We start from the raw sequence: 18675 nt of genomic DNA, 5'->3' as shown, positions 1-18675 counted from the left end.
TATTTACATTATGAAGAGAGGATATATACAAAAAAAATATAATTTTGAGCGATGGAAATAAGCGAATTAGCACAACACCCCATAGCCCCATTCAATTCCCATTCAATTCAATGCAATTCATTTAGGGCTTATGGTAGGGGAAATAGCCAATAAGGAGCTTTTGCACAAAATAACACCTGGTCCTCTTTGGTGGGGACGTAACAACTACAAAGAAAGGTAAGAAAGCCTTTTAGTATGGAATTCTCCATTAAGAGTTTTTAAAAATGACTTGAAGGATGACTTAAATGACTTGAAGTGCTGTCCCATTCCTTTTGTACCCTTTGGAGCCCTTGCAGCACTCCACGTGATGTCACTTAGGTCTGTGAGGGTTCAGGGCTTGAGGGTTTAGGGGGAACATTACATTAGTCTCTACTCAGCTAGATCAGACATTAATGCAATTGCATCTTGCTGTCAGGAGAGGGAGACATTGATCAAACTGACTGACTGTAGCCTTTGCTTTTTGTAACAATCACAGCAAGAGTATATCTTTTGAGTTGATGCATTTACCCAGAAAAGTTACATGTTCTGTAATTCCCCCCCCCCCCCTCCATCACACGCACGCACGCACGCACGCACGCACGCACGCACGCACGCAGGCAGGCAGGCAGGCAGGCAGGCAGGCAGGCAGGCACGCACGCACGCACGCACGCACGCACGCACGCACGCACGCACGCACGCACGCACGCACGCACGCACGCACGCACGCACGCACACACACACACACACACACACACGCAGACATTTTTGATGAAAACCCCTAGAAAATGCTCCCAGATGGTGTGTTGCTGATTAGGGTAATCCGAATTGTAGGGTCAGGGTGTGTGGAGAGGGTAGTAGTGGATGGGGGTGACCCGTCGGTTTGTTACAAATCCTCTTAGTAGTCTGATCATGTGACCCCTGTCTACACAGGATATGGACGGACTGTTGTGGACATTCACAAACTAGATGGCCGGAGAGCTGAGACCGCACTGCCATCTGCAAGACAACTACCTGCTCACAGAATAAGGTAGTGCATACATTACTGAGAGAGGTGCGTGTGTGTTTGTGTGTTTGTGTGTTTGTGTGTGTGTTTGTGTGCGTGCGTGCGTGCGTGCATGCGTGCGTGCGTGCGTGCGTGCGTGCGTGCGTGCGTGTGTGCGTGCGTGTGCATGTAGTAAGTAGGCCTATAGCGTGTTTACTGTGTATATGTCGGTTCAAGTCGGCTATTTGTGTTATTACACTTATTAGGATTAGGGAAATTAGGATTTTACTGTTAGTAATCATGTTTTAATCAGTTCAATATTTTGCATTGAATTACTTTTGGTCAATGCTTATTATACTTTTCCTCATTCATTCAGAGCAAAACTTGGATCCGGACCCTTCCTACAACTGTACAACATGCCATCATGCCTCTCCAAAAGAACACTCTGAAAGAGGTCTGGACAGAGGACAGGTATGCCCATGATCTACAGAACATATTGAACAACATGCCCAAGACAAACGGCTACATAACCGCAATGCACTCAATTCAATTGGCTACTGGGACCTACAGTATATTGGCAGCATGGGGCGGCAGTGGCTCAGGAGGTGCAGTGTCAGCCTGGGAACCAGAATGTTCCCTGTTCAATACCCAGTGCCTCTTGGCTTCTTTGAGTTAAGTAAGACCTATGCATACTCCAGTTTTAGGTGAATAGTGGTCACCTCATCACCGGAAACTGGAGTATGCATATGTAGGCCTTAAGACACCAACCAAACCCCTAACTGCTCCCGATGAGCAGCATGGTTGCCTAAAAATCATCTGTGTTTGCGAATGGGTGAAAGTAACTCACATTATAAAGCGCTGTAGAAATGCAGACCATTTAATTATCACGTCTCTGTCCTCACTTATCATTGTCCTGGATAAATTAGACATAATTGACCATAATCTTAAAACACATAACAATAGAAGGAGGGTTGCTGTGATGAAAATCATACCAACTGATGATACTTTGAATCTTGACTGTACCGTATGCAAGTTATACAATATCACTGCTTAACCTCAAACTTGAGTTGCTCACCTGCAGTCCTTTCGAGCTGACGGAGTTTAGGAAAACATGATTTGAGCATCGTGCCTTTCCATTTCCCTGCGGTCCTACTTGACTCGGCACACTTTTCTCAACGGCTATTAATAACATACCACACCCAGTTTCCATTGGGGCTAGCCAAGTGGCACTAAACCCATGAGTGCCAGAGGAAAGCTTGAATCTCTGCTGTGAGGCATACAAGCCTAATTTATACTAAATACTGTATGTATGAATTTGCCATTACTGTGGCCCAGTTCCCACACCCTGTGTGACCTGTTAATGTCAGCATAACACTTTGGGCCACAGAGGGTAAATGATGCAGCTTAAGGGGTGGATGAAGGGCCTTTCCAAATTACTACTGGTTGTCACAAATGGTTTATGGCCATTGTCGGCTTCTCCTGCCTACTGTATAATTTCTATGTATATCTTATCTGTAGAAGTTGAATTACTAGACTATTTGGATTCATGGTTTGAGGATGAACTCTTCTTTAATTAAACAGGACATTTCTCAAAGCAACAGAGCAATCCTTTCTATGCAGAATAAAAAACCTTGCAGTCATACAATTTGATGAAAGAAATTGCGCTTTGTGTTTGTATTATATAATATTGTGTTATTTCTTATTTTATTAAACTGCTATATATGACATTTCTGCACTAGGTTTCAAGAGGGTGATGATTCTTCAGCAGAGCAACAACAGAAGCGGGTATTTATTTATTTATATATTTATGTATTTTTTGTTTGTTTGTTTGCTTACATATAATCAATCATTTGTCACTTACTCATTCGGGTATAAGCAGGATAATGTATTTATTTATATTTTTCATTTACTTATATCATTTTGCAAAATGTCCTTGCTTTGGACACAATTGAAACTGGATCACAAATGCAAAGCATTTACCACTCAGTGTTAAGTAACCTGAGCTCATTAAGATTGCCATATTCTCTGGGCTTTTTCCAACTTGGGGTTATAGTGGCATCTCCTTGTTTCCATCCAAATCAAGAAGGCCTCGATCCCCTTCTTTCCTGAGCTTCCTTATTGGTTCCTCTTGTTGACGTGTATCTGGAGAGCAGATGGCTTTACACATAAATCCTATTAACAACTTTCTGCTGATGAAGACACACTGAGTACAGGGCTGTCTCACTCTCTCATTACCTCCAGTGAGCGGCCTGCTTTAAAAAAGAAAAAAAAATCTAACTTCTGAACAAGAAGCACATAATTTGCTGGAGTTTGCTCGGAGACTGCGCCATGTCTGGAGAGAAGGTAAATGGGTGGGGTTGCACTTTTGTGGTTTTCTCAAGAGACTTTGGAGTGCGGTTGGTTCTCAAGGGTTAGATTATTTTTTTCAGTACGTGTGTCGTGATGACATCTTTGATGAACATGTGCAAAAAGGAGGGAGGTGTGTGTGTTTGTGTCTGTGTCTGTGTGTGTGTGTGTGTGTGTGTGTGTGTGTGTGTGTGTGTGTGTGTGTGCGTGCGTGCGTGCGTGCGTACGTGCGTGCGTGCGTGCGTGCGTGCGTGCGTTTGTGTGTTGTGCGCGTGGGTGCGTGCGTGCGTGCAACCGTGCAAATGTAACTTGCTCATTGTGATTTATAATAGTTAAGATGTATAATCATCTGCTCAGGAACATATTGGATGCCCAATTACTGTAAGTAGAATATGATTTCTTACCCTGACGTGAGGTATGTGACACTACACAAATGTGTCTGAATGCCACGGTGGGATAGTATCCCAGCAGGTATAATATTTTGGAAAGGCCTCAGAAGTAGAATCAGTAGGAGCAGTTTGCTGTAGCATTGACAAATCTGGCATCTGCATGGATCTTGATGGCAATCCGGATCTCACCCGGATAGAGCTTATCCGCCATGTAGATGCCCCCAGAGAGATTGAAGACATCATGCAATCCAATCACTTAAACACTTATGGTATACTGGAAATGCAAGAATACATTCTTGTCATGAAAGATCAATTACAATTGCAAAATATATACAGTGTATATAGAAATAAAAAATCACACCCGTGTGAACTGAGTGGTGCAACTACAGACTGATATCTGTGATGTCAGCAACCATGCTCGTTTTTTTGGTTGCTAACCATAGCAACCATTCTCGTTTTTTTGGTACGAACAAACACGGGTACACGGGTACAAAGCCAGTTGTTGGAGTGGTTTACACCACTCAAAAAAAGGAAGTAATTGATTACACTATATTAGACAATGCAATGGACAACTGAAGTCCTGATGTCACTCCTCACAGAGTAATGTTTTGTATTGGGATTCCCATTGTCAAATCCAAAACTCCATATATGGAGCTGACCTGTTCTGACATTCCATAATATGTTGATCCTCCCCACCCGTCCTTCCTGTTCTGACATTCCATATGTTGATCTGACCTTATCAAACCCTGTACACTCAAATACACGCTCCATATATGGCCAGTACAGAATTCATTCCATATGTTGACCCCCCATGTCAAAGCGAGCAGACTGCTCGCCCAGCAGTCTGCCGTCTGCCGTCACACAGGCGGATGCATGCACGCGATCAAATCCAAAAATAAACAAACCACCCTGGCAATTTTGTCAGGTATGTGACCCTGTGTTGTTTATTGCGACCACCAAGCCCCCAGTAAGGCTTTCCAACGTTGAAGCTGCCACTACCTACTGGCGAAAAGTGGAACTGCAGCACGTTCATGGAGGTGGACGGACGTTCAGTGACGTCATGTGTGTCAACCCCAACTTCCGCTCACTCGAGCCATTGAGTTATAATTGTACTTCCGGCAGTCTTCCGGGTGCTTCAAAACGCCACTGAGCAACTTCCATCGAAATTAATAGCGTGGGGGCGGGGCTAATGCTCCGGTTCGGTCTCTATCCTTTTATTACTCTATGGCGACCACAGGTCGCAGTTAACTATGCAATCGTGCATTTCCCGTCAGTTGGTCACGTCAGTTGGTCACGCCCAGTTAACTATGAAATTGTGCATTTCCCGTCAGTTGGTCACGCCCCATATATGGTCATGCCTTGTGACATCATGTGATGTCGTCAATATTAAGCCCATATATGGAGATCCCTGATGTCATCAATATTGGCCAGCAACTCTACATCTCACCTCAAAACCTTAGATCTCCATATATGGAGCTGGCCTGTTCTGACATTCCATATGTTGATCCTTCCCCATCCATCCTTCCTCTTTGATGTTTCCCTTTTTACTGATACGTCTCCATTTAAACTCTAGTTGGGCCTGCCAGAAAGTTATTAGTGCAGCTGCGCCCGGCAGCCGGCGAAAACTAGAGTTCTCAACATACCCGAAAATTAAGGCCCGGTCCTACCTGGGCCCTCATCAAACCCTGTACACTCAAGACACTGCCCCAGCTGCCACCCTTAGATCTTCATATATGGAGCTGACCTGTTCTGACATTCCATATGTTGATCTGACCTCATCAAACCCTGTACACTCAAGACACGCTCCATACTGTATATGGCCAGTACAGAATTCATTCCATATGTTGATCTGACCCACCATGCCAAAGTTCCAGCGTTCGCCCAGCAGTCTGCTGTCACCCATGCGGATATGTTGATCTGACCCCCCATTCCAAAGCGCCAGCGCTCGCCCAGCAGTCTGCTGTCACCCAGGCTTCTCGCCCTCAGGTGTCTTACTGGTGATATTGAGTTAATTTGATAACATCTGTGTTTGGAGGAGGAAAAAAGAAAGGATACATTAGTAGGCTACTTTTTCACCGTCAGTTGTTGATCCTTCGTATAAGTAAAATCGCTGGGGTGGTTTGTTTATTTCTGGAGCACAGTTCTTATATGACGCGATATAAGATTTGCCTATCGGAATTCCAATACAAAATATAACGCTGTGACCCAGGGGGGATAGCGCCCTCTAGTGGCAGTGATGTCAGACTTTGGTGCTCTTCATTCCAGATGAAAAAGTGGGGTCCAGGAACGCGCAGGCAGTGTTGGGTCAGCTACATGTAGCTTAGCTTGCCCAACACTGGTTTTAATTATTTATTTGATGTTTTTTTTCCAGTATGAATTGAGTACCTGCACGTATAGTGGAGTAAGCAATAGGTCTATTAAAGTTAATTAATAGGCCTATTAGCTATGATTAACTGTTTTGCAGTGTTGGGTCAGCTACATGTAGCTTAGCTTGCCCAACACTGCAGATAACAATGAATCATAGCTAATAGGCCTATCAATTAACTTCAATAGACCTATTGCTTACTCCACTATACGTGCAGGTATTCGAGCTTCAATTCTTATTGGAAAAATACATCAAATAAATAATTAAAACCAGTGTTGGGCAAGTTAAGCTACATGTAGCTGACCACTGCCCACAGGGGTCCTTCATGTGATTCCAGGCGGCCCCCAGCTAAATGATCGATAATTAGAGTCCAAATGGACCCTTGGGGCACTGTGGCCTAATATACATCTTGGTGTCTTGAAATGAAACAGTTTGAGAACCACTGGCTTAGAGGAAAAATATATAGAGATGATGAGGTTTACCATGACAAAAATCATAAAGAATTGCAACTGTGGAGGCATTGACTGAGGTGAAGACAGAAATAGGCCTGCCCTGCATCTATGGCAGATCTGCATCTAATAGGATTACCTACCGTGTCACAATCACAGGCACCTCCTTCTTCCTGACTTGAAATCATGGCAGCGTGTCACTGTATGAGAGAGATTGGTTGTGCATGGGGAAGCACACATTTTATTTTATTCTGCTAAAACATTTAATTGATAAATGTCTTGACAGTTTTCTGAAAAAGCTATGTTTCTATGTCAGTCGTTCTTCGATTTTTCAAAAATAGCTGACCTACAAGCTCGTAGCGCGCCACTCGGCGCGCTATGAGCTTGTAGATCTGCTATTTTTCAATAGCTAAAGCATAACATAATGCTTACACCAAAAGGGGTTCCCGCCCAAAATGTGTTAATTAATCTCGAGGAAAGAAAATAATCACACTCGAGTGACGAGAGGGTGCCTGGTAATGTTCGTTTAACTGCTGTAAACAAACAATAGACTTGGCTGCCATATGACGTAATTTGCTGTAAGCTAGCAACCCTAAAAAGAAAAGTACAGAAAACAGATTTAGGAGATAGTCTCAAATAAAAACACACTTCTTAAGGCAATGTGTGTGACAGGGCAAAAGCCATTCAACATGCACGTGTATACACTGTGTACCTGATCCGGACAAAAGCATTTATTGAACATGATGATGTGCATACATTTGTTATTTGAGGAACAAATTGATAAATGAGTCATGCTCTCTCTGTCTTTTGTCCTTCTATTTAGAAGCGTGTAAGACAAATCATGCCAAGATGTCACATAATATAAACCATATTAGATTCTTATACATGTGATGCAAAGTGTTGGAGATTTGTATTATTTGATACATTAGTTACAGTCTAGTGTTCCATTAACAATAGGTTTTTATGATGCTCTAAAATTGAGGGCAGAACTTCACACCATAGTGTCACTTTAACCACCTGATGATGATTTAATTCAGTTGTCTTGATGTTCAGTATATTATTCAGATTTGAATTATTAAAAATCAACACTGTTACCATTGATCCACACCCCGGTCCCCGGATCTGTAAACCGTATACAATATGGTGGCAGTGGCACAGGGACCTGGGAAGCAGATGGTCCCTGGTTCAAACGCAACTCCTCCTGACATTGTGTCATAAGTGTCCTTGAGCAAGCTGGTGCATTGCTCTGTTGCCTCTACCATTGGTGTGTAAATGGGTGAATGCAATGTATGTTGTAAAATTGCCAAATAAATGCACACAGTAAAGATAGAAAATAAATACTTTTTTCCTCCGTCATTTCCCTTGCTTACATTTCTGTGAATTTGTGATGGTGAGTACGTTAATTATAAAACATATTGCTCCCAACATCTCAGTGGCACTGACATATAGTAAATGAATACTGATATCTTACTATTAAAGCTACATACAGTACACTTGCCTGTCTTTCTCAATCTCTTTTTATTTGTCATATTTTGTGCCCTGTACTTTCCATCAACCAAAAGTCTCATCCATGGTCTGTTTCTGATTTTCTCAGCAAATTGACAGAAACCCAAAAAGAAAAAGGAGGAGGCCAATGGCACGGCAGAAGCCAAGACCAATGGAACTGAAGCCAAACCCAAGAAAACAAAGAGCAAGAAAAATGAAGACGGGTCAGGGGAGGAGACGTCTGCCATTCAAAGTAAGATCAAATCTCCGATAATGTAAGGGTTTCCTTTGAAGACTTTCTTAAAGAGGTTTATGTCCACAATGCTGTTTATTCACATCACATTACGGTCCCTCTCTTCTAAAAGATGGGAAGAAGGTGAAGAAAAAGAAACCAGACAAGGGCGAAGAAGATGCGGAGAAAGAGCCAAAAGTGCACAAGAAAGCCAAAAGTGCACCAAAGAAGAAGAAAGGTAAGCCATCAACACACTGTTAACTGGACTAATGTGTCAATGGTTCTCAAATGTCTTAATTACAAATACCCCCCCCATAACTGTGAGAGTGTACAAATGGAACCAAGTGGACAATTTGTACTCTCTCTCAGAGTTACGGGCCTGTGAGAGTCCATTTGGAAACCCCTCAAAGAATTCCCCACTTTGAGAACCACTTCTGTAATGTCATGGCAAGGAACCGATAAAGGTTTTTCAGGGTATGATTTGGTATGATCGTTTTGCATTTTTGCAGATTCAGACACTGAAGACGACGATGACGAAGAGGACGCGCTCAAGAAGAAAGCTAAGAAGAAGACTTCAAAGGACAGTTCTCTATCTACCACTTCCACCAAGGAGAAGAAATCTAAGTCTAAAGGTAGGGCAGTTGCAATAGAATTACTCTGAGGTGGTGGTGTGTGTGTGTGTGTGTGTGTGTGTGTGTGTGTGTGTGTGTGTGTGTGTGTGTGTGTGTGTGTGTGTGTGTGTGTGTGCGCGCGCGCGTGTGTGTGTGTGTGTGTGTGTGTGTGTGTGTGTGTGTGTGTGTGTGTGTGTGTGTGTGTGTGTGTGTGTGTGTGTGTGTGTGTGTGTGTGTGTGTGTGTGTGTGTGTGTGTGTGTGTGTGTGCATTAACGTGCGTGAGACCAGACTTATGTTGGTAAGAGGATTAGATGGTTTCATTGTGTAATAGTGAGTGAATGGAAACATTAGCTCAGCAACAGTGATGGTACACAAGTTGTTTGCCCGCTGGGTAAACAATTAACAACTTGTTTTTATATCTCGCAAATGAGAAATAATCTAATCAGGCATTGGTTAGGCTTATTTTTGTGTATTGAATTACAATCTTCTGTTCTGTGTAAATGGCAGCACATTTGTCAGTTTGTTCTACTTGCCAAAAAAATTATAAAACAAATACCAATATGATCACCAAAATAACGAAATTGTTAATTGGAGCACAGCAGATAATGACATTTGTCTGAAACTCAATGTAAAACTCAGACGCTAATCAGAAATGTTCATTACAGCGCAACCAATGAATTACAATGTCCCTGGTTCGGTTATAACCGGATACCAGTGTAGCCTTTGTCTTTCTACCACTGTGCGTTCAGATTCCTGGTCTCGCCAATCTTAATGTATGTCATATCATCCTGCACACACTATGATCCGTAATTCAACAAATGATTATTTTCCTTTTCATTTCACTTCTTTCAGAAGATAAAGATTTAGAAGGAAAAGAAAAGAAATCCAAGTCCAAGGAGAAGGAGAAGAAGAAGGAACCAGCTTCTATGTTCCAGATAAATGGAGATAAAGACTCAAAAAGCAAGAAGAAAGGTGAATAAATGTTGAAGTTAATATAAAGAATTATAACAAAATACATGACTATTTGTTTCTGCCTTAATCATATCTTGCTCTTAATGTGTATCGTTTAGCCTGAGCCAGACATATTTCTAAGATGCTACAATGACATACAGTATGCGGAGAACTCTGAAGAATTGCTCACCAACACTGTGAAGTGGTCTTTTATAGCAATACATATAAAAAACTACTGTTATGGACTATACATTAAAACTGCCTTTGGTCTGAAATGCCTTTCTATCATCAGTGAAAGACGAGGCTTGAGTACATCAAAGCAAATAAGAAACAGATCTTTCAAAATTGTTACAAAATGTTTTAACATCCCCGTACAGCTGCCAAGCCAGACAGCGAGGACAGTGAAGAGGAGACCAAGTCAAGCAAGTCAAAAAAGAAATCCACTTCAAGCCCGGTGTCCATGTTCCAAGCGGCAGGAGACAAAAACAAGGACAAGGACAAGGACAAGGACAAGGACAAGGACAAGGACAAGGACAAGGACAAGGACAAAGACAAAGACAAGAAGACTAAGAAGAAAGGTCAGTGAAGTTTTATCCACTTTCAATCTGTTGAAACCCTTGCTAAAATGACCCCAAACATATTTGATAGTGAAATATCCCTTTAAGTTTAAGGTCTTTACACATGGACCATGACGATTAAACAATTCAAAAATGCGTCTGCAAATCAATGATACAGGTTGATGCTTTTATTCATGATGAACCTCGTTCTGCATAAGAATTGCATGGTTTTATCACAGCGTAATATTCACAGTCTGTGTGGATGTGTTCATGATACAGACACTATTTCCAGGTGAATTACCGCTATTTGCACGAAAACAACACTTCTGGTGTATATGTGCTGAATGCTATGAGTTTCTTTTTAGCCCCGCTATAAGTAGTAGGGCTTCTTGGGACCACCACATGTGAGGCTTTTTGTCTGAGTTTTGAGTCAAAGCGCATCTGATGTACATGTTATTGTCTGTCTCAGGAAAAGCAGAAGACAGTGATGACTCTGACTCAGAAAAAGATAGCAAATCCAAAAAGAAGAAGGGTAAAGGGAAAAAGAAAAAGGTATCTTTCCTTGTGAGTGGTGTGATTTTAGCAGTAGTGGAAAAAGTACTCTGATTTGTTACTAAAAGTAGTAATGTGACAATGTAGATATAATCTGTTACAAGTAATTGTCCATGCAAAACTGCATTCTAAATTTTGCTCGCGTGAAAGTACAAAACTATTCAACATTTATTTATTATTTACAGTACAAAAATAAAAGTACAAATGTTTTTTTAAATTAAAGTTAAAGAAAGTTTTCAAAAATAGCAGATCTACAAGCTGTGAACTATTTTTTAATATACAAATGTAAAGTAGGGCTAAGTAAGTGGTTAATATATATTTTGTAATAATAATAATCTAATTCAACAAAGTAACTTGTAACTAGTATTTTCAAATATTTGAGTAAAAAGTACAATATTTACCTGTGAGATGTAATCGTTAATTACAATAAGTACAATTATTGTACAAGTACAATAATTGAGTAAATAAATGTACTTACTTACGTTACTTTCCACCACTGGATTTTAGCGTTATGTAAACACAGTGCCACCTTGAATCAAGACGTCCATATTGATGCCCATGTGTTTCTTCTTGCATCCAGGAAAGAGCTCCATCACCTGAGATTGAGTTTGACAACCTAGAGGAGTTTGTCATGCAACCTTCCCCGCAGGGCGTTACAGTGAAATGCAGAGTGACTCGTGACCAAAGGGGCAGTGCCAAGAGTATGTATCCTACATACTACCTTCATCTTGATAATGAGAAAAAGGTCAGTGTTCTTTGTGGGCATTGAGAGCAATCATTAATGATTGACTCTTTCTAATTGATATTCCATAAGATCTACATCGAAACTTTATTTATCCTATGTTACAATATCAGCTACATTTATGTTTTTTATAGACATTCCTGTTGGCTGGAAGAAAGCGAAAGAAAAGTGCCACTTCCAATTACCTCATCTCCATTGATGCCACAGATTTGTCAAGAGGTGGAGATAATTTTGTCGGAAAGTTAAGGTAGGCCTGTACAGTGTACACTGTAAATCTGTTAAATGCACCAAGTCTCTGTGTGTAGGTCTGTACGTCTGTAATCCGTTCGCCCCACCGACACACGCGTTCCACACCCCCACAGGGAATGCAGTGCCCGGTGTCGAGTCGGTCGGACCCACGGTTGTTTACTTGTTGTTATTTAGATAGATGCTAGGCTTGTTGTCTACTTGCTATGCTTGTTAATTGTTACTTCGTAGCACACACTTGTTTGTCTTAGCACTCCAATTACCTGTTGGTTCTTATTCTCCATTCACACTAGCAGCAACAAAAGCTACAAAACGAACAAGAATGGCCAGCTACGCTTTTGCTTTATTGCTCAAGCCACACTGTGTAAATGAAAATGGTAGCACAGGGAACTGGTTAACATCAATAATAATGTCTCCACTGTGGGGCGCCCTCTGGCCAAGTGGTCCAGGTGCATGCCACATATAGACTTTGGTCTGACAGCGTGTCGCATGTTCGAGTCCCGTTCATGACGATTGACGACCTTTGCTGCATGTCTCTCCCCTTCTCTCTTTCCTGTCCATCTTCACTTGATACTATCAATAAAGGCAGAAAAGCAAAAACAAAATCTTAAAAAGATAATAATAATAATGTCTCCACCAGGCCGAAAGCATGGGGAGAGTATGTTTTCAGTTTTGCACTCCGTCCGTCCGTCCGTGTGTCTGTCCGTCCGTCTGTCTGTGGACAGCTCATCTCTGGCACCGTTGGCTTGATCGCAGCCACACTCTGCATACACACTCCCTGGATGCCAGAGCTGAACCTCTTCCTCAAATGTTCCACATTGGCCTGTTATAGTGCCACCAGGAGGCCACTTTTTGCAAAACACATTTTTTCACAGTACACCTACAGATTTTGTCCAAACATCACGTAAATTGGTACACAGTCTCTCTATAGCCATTACACGAAACGGGTCTTTCAGATATTTCATACTAAGATTGGCCCCCAAAGATCACGGGAGTGCTCCGTTTCGAACAAAACGCTGCACAACACATTGTGTGATTTCTGTGAAATTTTGCACGCACATTCCCACTAGGCTGAGGAAGAAATGCCACTTGAAAGTTTTCAACTCAGCCTCATGGTGGTGCTATAATTGAGTACCACAGACGAATAACAGTCTAAGTCCACACTATTGATCCATAATATATAAATGATAGATAAGGGTTCAGGACACCGAGGCCTTTTCGTGGAGGGGTCAGTCTGAAATTTGGACTTAGACTGTTTTTCGTCTGTGGTACTCAATTGGCCGATTCGTGGCCGATTCGTGTTTTTACCTATAACTGCACCAATCTGTGTAAAACGTTGTATACACACTCCCTAGAGGCTAAGGAAAAACCTATGCCCGTTATTTTTCACATGTGGTCTTTATAGCGCCACCAGGAGGCCGACATATGTAATTTTATCCAAATCTTACGCAAATCAGTACACATGATCTCTGTAGTCATGTGATCAAGATGGGTTTGTTTGATTTCTCATATTCCACCCTGATTGGCTAAGATTGGCTTCCAAAGTTTGCAGGAGTGGCCCATTTTGTAGAACCTGACTCCGCCAGCTGGTGGCAGCAGTGAGTTCCTCCTCCTGCTCCCATCTGGTCTCTCTCGGGCAGAGACGATGCACTCCGAACAAAATCTGATCGGAGCGATATGCGGCCACTAGAGGCGGGATCAATGGTGACGTATTGTAGCTGTGCCACAGCGCAAATGTAAATACAACCTAATAAGACTAGGCCTACAACTCGAAATTATTATGGAGATATCAGATTTTTGTCCCGCTGCTTCGGGTTCATCGTTTCTGCTTGAGAGAGACCAGATCAAGGTAGGAGGATGGAACTTAATACTGCCGCAATCTGGCGGAGTCAGGTTATGTTTTGTACAAAATGCCGCAAATCATCAACACTGATTCCCACTAGACTGAGGAAGACATGCCACTTGACATTTTTCAAATCAGCCTCATGGTGGCGCTATAACAGGCAGAGTCGCGTCTTTACAAATAACTGCACCAATCTGCGTAAAACATTGTATGCAAACTCCCTACAGGCCAAGGAAAAACATTTAGCCTGCATTTTTCAATTCTGCCTTTTCGAGCGCCACCAGGAGGCCCACTTACTGTATGTGCAACACTTTTTAAATATTTTGTTATTCTTCCTTACCGAACGGAGAAGGGCGGTGTGGTGAAACAAAAACATATTATTGCGTGATGCTTCATTGCGTCACTGGAGCACTGAATAAAGTTGAAGCTAGCTCAACCTTTTTTGTCGCCCTCACACCTGTCATGCAGCGAGGTGTCAGTCACTGGCTTTCATTATAAAGGACTTGTAACCTATTGTTTGTAGCTGATAGTGTGACAATAGCTGGACATGGACAATAGGAGTAGGAGTTATTCTAGTTAACTAAAACTATTAGGGCCCGGTCCGGGCACCGGGGCTGGTAATCCAGCCTGACAGCGTGTTGCGGGTTCGAGTCAACTGTGAGTGGACGACACCATAAAGTATTACACTTGTTTACAAGAGGGTCCACCATTTTCAATTCATCATAACATTTAGAGAGGTACAAATATACACTTCTATATAGCCAAAAACAGGAAATCATCATAGAGGAGGTAAAAAGGGGAAAAAAAATATGATGGGAAAAAGGGGTGGGTGATTCAGAATTTACGGGGGCCAGTTTCGAATTGCAGCCGTCCGTAGGAGCCCTTTGAGAGTGGTTTTGAAGGAGTCAAGGGATTTGCATATCTTAATAACTGTTGGTAGGGCGTTCCACGAAATTAATTTAGTCCCTTGTTTGTGCCGAATCTGGGTTGCACATGGTTTGAACTCCCTCTGGTGTTGTGGGTGTGGACTTCATTGACATTAAGGAAGTATTTAGACAGGTACATGGGTATATTGGTGGTGTAGCGAATCTTGTGGACCATTGCTAAACCTTGTAGTTGTAGAAAAATTCTACATTGTATCATTAATCCATTCATGATTTTTCTTTCATATCTAGGTCAAATTTGATGGGAACAAAATTCACAGTGTTTGACAATGCTCTGAATCCAGACAGAGCTCTACCAGACATGTCCAATGCTCGCCAGGAATTAGCTGGCATTATTTATGTAAGTAATAACACACCACCAATATAACTACTAAATTTGACTCCCCCAAATGTGTTCTTAAAATAAATCCTGATTTCACAACAGGAAACCAACCTACTGGGAATTAAAGGGCCCAGACGGATGACGATCCTGATTCCAGGAATGGATAAGGACAGTGAGCGGGTTGCAGTACGACCGAAAAGCGTAAGCATGCTGCATCTGATCCAGAAACATAAGCATGCTGCATCTGATCCAGAAACATAAGTATACGCACGCAGTATAAGTATACTTAACATAAGTATACTATAACATAAGTATACTTGTGTTATGGATGTTTACACAAAGATTGTTGTTTTTATGTTGTGGATCCCAGGAAGAGTTTTTGATTGATTGATTGATTGATTGAAATTAGAGATGTCCCGATACTGTATCGGTATCGGAAAAGTATCGGATCGGCCCTTATTTGGTCCTACTGGGTCATATCGGTATCGGCAAATATGCCAATCTAACTACCGATCCGACACAGGGGTAAGGGGTTGACACTATGGCAGGTAAATATAATGTTGGGGCATGTGGAGTTTGCTTTTGAGTTGCCCAAACTGTAAGTGCACATGAGTGAGCTCTCCTATAAACACAACACGAGATATATAGCTAGATAGCTATAAACATGCACTATTCCCAGTCGGTGGACTTCAAAATAAGATTTTTTTAAAAAATGTATTATTATATATTATTCTCTGGTATCGGTATTCGGTATCGGTATCGGCTAACACAGAAATTGTGGTATCGGGATCGGAGCGGAAATGAAAAAAGTGTATCGGGACATCCCTAATTGAAATATTTATTAACAGTTTGCAGAATTACAGTACATTTCAAGCACAACTCAATACAAAGACTGTTAACTGTGAGTGGAGTAAATAAGCTAGTGAGTAAGCTAATACGAATCTGAATAAACAATAAACATCACATTAGGTTCAACGTCAAGAAAGAAAGAAAGAAAGAAAGAAAGAAAGAAAGAAAGAAAGAAAGTCAAACAGGTTGATGTTTGTTAATGTGGCTCATTCCTTTCTCCAGGACATTGATGGTTTGTTGTACAGGCACCAGGCCAGAAGAATGGAAAATCTAATCGAACTTCATAACAAGACCCCTGTGTGGAATGAGGAATCATCGTCTCATGTGCTGAATTTCAATGGCAGAGTCACTCAAGCCTCCATCAAGAACTTCCAGATAGTCCATAGTAAAGACTGTGAGTACATTAAATGTCACAACCAACCAATGCGTTTTAATCTGGCATGACCTGCTACTCTTGGTGATTACAATAGTATTTTGGAAAATCTAAAAGATTTTATGAATGATCATTTATGCACACTATATATTGATCTATACTACTACATACTATGTATGAATATATATCTATATACATTTGTTGACATTCACTGAAATTATCTTTTCTCCCTACAGTGGACTATATTGTGATGCAGTTTGGACGAATAGCTGATGATATTTTCACGCTGGATTACAGCTATCCGATGTGTGCTGTACAGGCCTTTGCAATTGCACTCTCAAGTTTTGATGGCAAATTAGCCTGCGAATAGCAGAAAATTGTAAGCCTCCAGGGGTTACTCAACAATCTGCCACCACTGATGTCTGGTGTACATGATATAGTATGCTCACGCCCAAAACAGACCAGTCTTCAACTCAATACTTCATACCATGGGAGGTAGTATGAATGATGGTTCATCTTTTGAGACAGACTTTTACTTTAGTTTTTTTGGCTTCACAAATTACATGTCAGCTTGTCAAGGCATCTCATTTGACACAATGGGCAGAAGAGGACCCTGTTTTTTTGCCTTGGTAAAGGGAAAGCAATGTCTTGATTTCAAGTCAATTTAAGTGTTTTGAGTGAAACACTGACTGAAAGACTTTCGCCACTCCAAAAGACTCCAGCAACTGGAGAATTGAAGACTTTTATGGGTGGATGATGCTAGCCTACACCTCAATAATGAAATGTTAATCTACATGTTGTCTTTATATTGTATTGCGCTTTGTTTAATATGTGGAATTGGTGGTTTTCACTGTTTCATTGTTTTGTTTTGATGTTGTAAATTGACGAAAATGAGTGATGTCACTTTCAGAATCACAAGTAGTTTGTTTGAATAAATATTCAAATATCAAGTTATGAATGTAAGTTTTTTTGTAGATTTTTCCAATAGAGTTGACCCCAGCCCCAATCTCTACGTATACGCACAATACACACTGCGAGTAGGGCAACACGCCGAGGGGGGCAACAAAAAGTGCCAAGCCGACCCTCATAATAACAATTTTCTCTGCGGCTCCGCCACGTAATAACGCACGACCCTGTGTGTGTGTCCTCACAAACGGTGAAAGTAGCCGATCTGCATGAGATAACGCAGCGCTGTGGTCGGGAGGGGGCACATGACTATAGAGATACTGTGTAACGATTTGTGGGATTTCGGTAATATCAAAACAAATGTTTTACAAATGTCGGCCTCCTGGTGGCACTAAAATGCAGATGTGAAAAATGCAGGTCAAAGGTTTTTCCTTGGCCTCTAGGGAGTGTGCATAAAATATTTCACGCAGATCTGTGCAGTTATAGGCAAAAATGTGAAAATCTGCCTCATGGTGGCGCTATAACAGAAAGTTTAGGGCAGAGGTTCATCATTGGCATTCAGGGAGTGTGTACAAAGTTTGGCATCGACCGGGTTAACGGTGCCGGAGATTAGCTGTACACGGACGGACGGACGGACGGACGGATGGAGTGCAAAACATACTCTCCCCATGCCTTCGGCCTGGTGGAAACAAAAATGGATGGATTTTGGAAATTAAGTTTTAATTAAGGTCTTGCAATGAGTTATTGTATACATTTTAATTTAGTTAAAATGTATACATGTATACATTTAAAGATGGGGTTAATTTACCCCATCTTTAAAATTAATCAGTGTCTGTCTGTCTGTATAGATATAGGTTAGGTGGGAAGGGCTGGGGTTGGCCTTGAGGATTGTTCAAAATATGCTAGAGGTCCAGCGCTCCAAAAAGGTTGAAACCCAATGGAAACATGTTCTAATAGTGATTTGGGACAGTGTCAGCATCAGACAGTTGGCAGAAAATATACACAAGCTTTGTTTCTGTGGCAAGATGGATGCCCACAGCCCCACCACACTGTTTTTCAGTTGGCTGCCTGAAGTATTGAGAAATACTTGCTCTCAGAATGAAAAACCTGTTGGGCCAAGGAACTCCAGAGCAAGCGAGAGGCGTGTATTCTGCCTGAACCTGCTCAGGCAGTTGTCCAAACTCGCAGATTCAATGAAGCCTAAAGCACTCAAGGTTTCTGGACAGATGTTATTCCTTCATTGTGGCAAGCATTTAAGGATTATCCAATCCAATCCACTATATTTATATAGCGCATTTTACAAACACAATGTTTCCAAAGTGCTGCAAAAGAGAAAATACATAAAACAAACAAAACAAAATGTAATAAATAATAATAATCATAATAAATACATCTAAAACATATAAAACATGAACATTAAAATATCAACTACCAGCAAGGAGACTCAAGGACCACAGTTCAAGCTGGATGCCAAAGTAAATATAAGATTATTTAAAAGTTTCAACAATATAA

The 18675-nt window shown here is 41.4% G+C and overlaps 1 protein-coding gene across 2 annotated transcripts; it reads left to right on the top strand.

Moving 5' to 3' along the window:
- The first annotated feature begins 1001 nt into the window (after window positions 1-1001).
- LOC306929117 (uncharacterized protein) lies at window positions 1002-17207 on the top strand. Of its 2 annotated transcripts, XM_079509528.1 has the most exons (15): window positions 1002-1045; window positions 1377-1471; window positions 2740-2785; window positions 8155-8287; window positions 8400-8504; window positions 8776-8898; window positions 9731-9850; window positions 10207-10407; window positions 10856-10938; window positions 11519-11683; window positions 11815-11927; window positions 14945-15053; window positions 15138-15236; window positions 16107-16278; window positions 16494-17207. In XM_079509528.1, exons 2-15 carry the CDS (start codon window positions 1425-1427, stop codon window positions 16625-16627), a joined length of 1650 nt encoding a protein of 549 aa, XP_079365654.1. In that variant the 5' UTR covers window positions 1002-1045; window positions 1377-1424; the 3' UTR covers window positions 16628-17207. The 2 variants fall into 2 exon arrangements, with proteins under 2 accessions (XP_079365654.1, XP_079365655.1); XM_079509529.1 differs by lacking the exons at window positions 1002-1045; window positions 1377-1471; window positions 2740-2785 and adding an exon at window positions 3237-3343.
- Window positions 17208-18675: the final 1468 nt, after the last annotated feature.

This window comes from Electrona antarctica, assembly GCF_951216825.1.
Source record: "Electrona antarctica genome assembly, chromosome: 9".
Taxonomy (NCBI): Eukaryota; Metazoa; Chordata; class Actinopteri; order Myctophiformes; family Myctophidae; genus Electrona; species Electrona antarctica.
Note: the sequence above shows the minus strand (reverse complement) of the source record. Positions and strands in the feature narration are given on the sequence as shown.